General features: G+C 37.8%; 1 protein-coding gene across 5 annotated transcripts; it reads right to left on the bottom strand.

The window, feature by feature from the left end:
- Window positions 1-301: 301 nt before the first annotated feature.
- LOC127837407 (uncharacterized) lies at window positions 302-3,835 on the bottom strand. Of its 5 annotated transcripts, none has more exons than XM_052364470.1 (3): window positions 3,604-3,835; window positions 1,919-2,152; window positions 302-559 (listed from the first exon to the last, which is right to left on the bottom strand). In XM_052364470.1, exons 2-3 carry the CDS (start codon window positions 2,099-2,101, stop codon window positions 317-319), a joined length of 426 nt encoding a protein of 141 aa, XP_052220430.1. In that variant the 5' UTR covers window positions 2,102-2,152; window positions 3,604-3,835; the 3' UTR covers window positions 302-316. The 5 variants fall into 5 exon arrangements, with proteins under 5 accessions (XP_052220430.1, XP_052220427.1, XP_052220431.1 ...); XM_052364467.1 differs by lacking the exon at window positions 3,604-3,835 and adding an exon at window positions 3,291-3,357; XM_052364471.1 differs by lacking the exon at window positions 3,604-3,835 and adding an exon at window positions 2,572-2,761.
- Window positions 3,836-5,317: the final 1,482 nt, after the last annotated feature.

The following is a 5,317-nucleotide window of genomic DNA, read 5'->3' as shown; positions in this document are numbered from 1 at the left end:
TTCACCGGTGTCCATTGACCTCAAAATCAATAGTTGGTCATCTGCCAGTCATGATCAATGTACGTATGAAGTTTCATGATCCTAGGCCTAAGCGTTCTTGAGTTATCATCAGACAATCATGTGGTGGACGGACGGACAGACCAACACACCAACATGTGCAAAGCAATATCCCCCTTCTTTTGAGGGGGGCATAACTAGGAGAAGTAGGAGCTTGTTGTAAAAAGTATGAAAAAGTAGTAGATTTATATAAAAAAAACACTATGAAAAACAAGGTAAACTAGGAATGCTGAATAATGTCATGTATATGTATAACAGATTACTGAAGTATCACTGAAAGTACTTCTGATCCTTTTAATTGCAGCCTTAAGTTTGTTTTTCTCTCTGCAAAGAAAGATTCTGGATCCAAGTCTTCATCAAGTTCTTGTGGAAGGGCAGCCATTAATAATTGTGAAGGTATTGCCCTCACAGAGTCATCACTGAGGAGAAGTTCTGTAACGTCATCTTGTACACAGGCACCTATTACTGTAACCGTCACATGTACAGTTGGTTGTTCGACTTTCTGGAAAAATAAGGAAATACTTCATATGGCAATACAAACATTACCTTTCAGGGAAAAGGCAGCATAAGACATTAATCCTAACCATAAGCGTTCTTGAGTTATCATTCGGAAACAATTTTAGTATTTCGGGTCACCTTGACCTTTGAACTAGTGACCTAAAAATCAATAGGGGTCATCTGCAAGTCATAATCTATCTACCTATGAAGTTTCATGATCCTAGGAATAAGCGTTCTTCAGTTATCATTTGGAAACCATTTTACTATTCGGGTCACCGTGACCTTGACCTTTGACCTAGTGACCTGCAAATCAATAAGGGTCATCTGCGAGTCATGATCAATGTACCTATGAAGTTTCATGATCCTAGGCATAAGCGTTCTTGAGATATCATTTGAAAATCATTTTACTATTTCAGGTCACCGTGACCTTTGACCTAGTGACCTGAAAATCAATAGGGGTCATCTGCCAGCCATTATCAATCTACCTACGAAGTTTCATGATTCTATGCATAAGCGTTCTTGAGTTATCATCTGGAAAGCATTTTACTATTTTGGGTCACCGGACCTTGACCTTTGACCTGGTGACCTGAAAATCAATAGGGGTCATCTGCGAGTCATGATCAATCTACCTTTCATGTTTCATGATCCTAGGCCTACGCGTTTTTTAGTTATCATCCGGAAACCATTTTACTATTTCGGGTCACCGTGACCTTGACCTTTGACCTAGTGACCTCAAAAACAATAGGGGTCATCTGCGAGTCATGATCAATGTACCTATGAAGTTTCATGATCCTAGGCCCAAGCGTTCTTGAGTTATCGTCTGACAACCACCTGGTGGACGGACCGACAGACCGACCGACATGAGCAAAGCAATATACCCCCTCTTCTTCGAAGGGGGGCATAAAAAAAACTCAGATGCACAACTTCACATAGTGAGCAATAATGCTAAAAAGATTCAAGACAGTGACTGTAGGTCTTTTCTTTCTTGAAGTGTCAAGACTGTAGGTCTTATACTTTAATAGATATGAGCAAACTTTTTTAAAGTATAATTTTACTAAGTTGAGAGCCATTACTCTGCTTTAAGATATTGAAAGCAAATGGAAAACCACAGGTGCACAAATTTACGTGTTAAGCAATAATCTTATTAAGTTTCAAGGGTGAAGGTCTTATACTTGTGTAGATATGCATATCACAAACTTTACTCAGACGCACAGAAGAACAGCAAACAGACGGACAAGGGTTTTTCTTATGGGGGGGGGGCACAAAAATAGGCAACTTGTCATGGTGTTCTGCCCACCATAAGTGCATCTTAGCTAAATTATTTGAAAAATCCTTAAAGTATGCAGTCACAATATTTACTTACAGTAACTGAAGTTGTGTAGGTAGAATTGAAGCTGGTTTCAGTTGTGTACTTTGTTTGGTAAGTGTGTATTGTCAAATCAGTGATTTTGACGTAATCCCCAGTTCTGACGTCTTTGTTGGTGTTTCTCCACAAAGCCACTTTTACTCTGTCCACCGTTGCATCCTGTATGTAAATTGATCTCATCTTTGTCGGACTTTTCGACTTTCCTACCAGGATGTCACGCTCTTCTTCATCCTGTATAACATGATTACATACATATTGAGTTAATGGCAAAATGACAACAGCTGTCAGTAATGGTGTGCATGACTTGAAGGATATACAACATGCTGACCAATATTCCTGTTAAGTTGCATGTCTTTAGCTCAAGCATTTTGGAGGTTCACGCGACGCAGCATATTCGGACAGACACACCCACAGACAAGTTTCATTAAGAATGGACAATAAATGTAGCCACTAGAGTGTAAACAAGGTAAATGTTGACGCTGCATGATGCACGACAAACAAATGGCGATCACAATAGCTCACCATGAGTATGTTGTGCTCAGATGAGCTAAAAATGGAGTGTAAAAGGGTTAAGATTAGTCATTACGAGCTCTTTTAATGGAGAGTTAATTGTATAAGGCCTAACAAAAATTATGTTTATTTCCTGTTACCGATCGACCGTCAGAGTTTACCCGTGACTGCAATTCTTTTATAAAAAAATCGCGAGTGGACAACAACGATATTGTTTGACACTATTTGGTCCCTATGTAGATCTTAAAAGGCCTGAAGTTTAAACCACGCCGCTATCTTTGAAAATGGCCGTCTGCTCAAGCGTAGTGGCTTAACAAGAAGGCAGAGCTGCCATTATCTTCCACCATTTTTGAATTAAGGGTAGGGGAAAAAATCCAATGACAAGGCAGAGTCATGTTTATATCTAATACAACCAGACTTGTTATAAAATGTTAATACATTTTAAACATTATTTCAAATTATTGTGATTTAATTTCCGGTAGTATTTTTTATTATTTAATTATAAAAACCAATCGTTCCCTCGATGCGAAGCTTGACAGCTCTGCATTCATTTAAATGTAAATATTTCTGTGTTTTATTAAATGAAATCGTAACCTCCAGTGTGAAACAGTACTTTATTATCTCAAGAAGGTCAGTATGTGTTATATCTTGATTTGTTTTGTGCGGTAACCTCCAGTGTGAAACAGTACTTGATTATCACAAGATGGTCAGTATCTGTAATATCTGTAATATCTTGATTTGTTTTGTTTGTAACTTTCATTTAAATTATTTGAATCTTGTTGGTACAATATGAGTACGAACATCAAAAAATTCCGAACATTTTCGAACCAAATATAAAAAAATATCCAAACTTACTGACCCTCATTGTTTTAAGCGTGTAACCGGAAACATACATGTTTTTGTGTTCGGTGTAAGGTTAATGTGCTAGTTGCAAATACATAAAATCACCATCCAAAATATGGCAGATGACTATTTTGTAACCATGTTTAAACAGGTTTAACATGTTGGTGCATATTCCAGAAAACTTTTCAGCAGGTGCACGTTTCGTTGCTAAGAAAATGATAAACAAAATTCGTCCGCTATGTTTATTCATTTAGTCCATCAAAACGCGGGGTTTTTGGGGGCGGAAGCCCCCGATACCAAGGAAATCGGAAAGAAAGGATTTTACTTACTTCTCACCAAAATGATCAAGATACAAGAGGTTTTACGCCTTTGTACAGCTGATCAACCGTGTCTTTGATTGTCGCAGTCGGCAGTCCATCGAGCCAGTGTCAACTTCTTATAAAATTATAATCGAAAAGTGGACACTAGTCACACTCTTTTTACACATTTCGCCGTAATCCAATACATTCAAATTACACAACCAAAAACCCCAACCGTCGTCACGTTTGCAGACATTTAAAAGAAAAAAAATACAAAAATTGCTAACAGTTGTATGTTGTTTTGTGTTTCATTAAAAGTAAACCAATCAAATGCCACTAATTGGTCACGTGATTAGAAACGCAGAACTTCGTCATCAAAATGGAATTTCATTCATAAAACGGAAGTGAGATTCTCGCATGAATATGCAAACAATAATAAAAACTATGCCGTATCCAATGCTTAGGAATTTTGCTTCAATAATATTTTTTACACGTTTTATGACACTGTCATGTTATATAGTGATGTTATGTATTCATAATACGAGTAATTGAGAACTTCTTTGCAGGGACCTATTTGTTTGTATAGGTCCCTCTTCTTTGATTGCGTATGAATGACCGCCAAGTGGTAAATCGGACTTTTCCAAATTCATTCATTCGCGGTTGTTTTGGCAGCCAGCCAAGTCAGCTCACTTCAAAAAACGGTTTAACTACTTTGGCCTAGGGGCTTCGCCCCAGGCCAAAAACGAATTACCGAAGCATGTTCTTATCCCTTTGAAATATGATTATGATTTGGTATAAATGTGAAAGATAAATGTTAAACAAATTGGATATGTCTAATGAGTAAAATCTATATGACCATAAATTTTCGTTCTAAACGGTTAATCTAAAGCATTTATCTTTATGTCCAAATGAAGGTACTAAGGCTATTTACTTATATATTAGATAGCATGTCATGAATAATCACTCTACATAAACTGCCTCTCAGAGATTAACATCAGAAGCGATGCAGGTCCGAAATTCTATTGGAACTTTTTGGCTCAATGCCAGTAAACGAAAATAGCAATAAAAGAACGGGCGGGGTCGATTTAATCACACGACAGTGGTGTAAAAAGTTATGCATATCCGTCTTTGTTTTTAAAATATACACAACTGCATATGAAGTTGCATATAAGTGACACAATTATTTATTACAGGATGAGTGAATCGGATCTTATGAATGTCGCCGACGGTTCGTTGTGGGACATTAGTTTAGAAGAAGAATTGTGTACAAGCGAACGGTTCTCGTGTGGAATTTGTGAGGCCAGTTATGCTAGGAAAGCCTACTTGAAGCGTCATTTGAAGACACATGACTTAGTTTTGACCCCGCATGGCCCATGTTTGAACTTTGCCTATACATCATCAAGATACAACTTCTGACCAAGTTTGGTGAATATCTGATGAATACTACTTGAATTAGAGAGCGGACACCATGCTGAATGTTTAAAACGCACTAAGTGAACCCGTGACCTAGTTTTTGACCCGTCATGACCAATATTCAAACTTGACATAGACATCATCTAGATACCACTTCTGACCAAGTTTGGTGAAGATCGGATGAAAACCGAGAGAGCGGACACTTAATACGGACCGACCGACCGACAGACAGACAAGTTCTATCCTATATAGCACCCTAAACTTCGTTTGCGGGGGTATACTAAGTACTGACTCCATAATATGACATTTACACATTTTATGTACGCATTCC

This window comes from Dreissena polymorpha, chromosome 7 (assembly GCF_020536995.1).
Source record: "Dreissena polymorpha isolate Duluth1 chromosome 7, UMN_Dpol_1.0, whole genome shotgun sequence".
Lineage (NCBI taxonomy): Eukaryota > Metazoa > Mollusca > Bivalvia > Myida > Dreissenidae > Dreissena > Dreissena polymorpha.
This window is presented reverse-complemented; position numbering and strand designations above follow the sequence as displayed.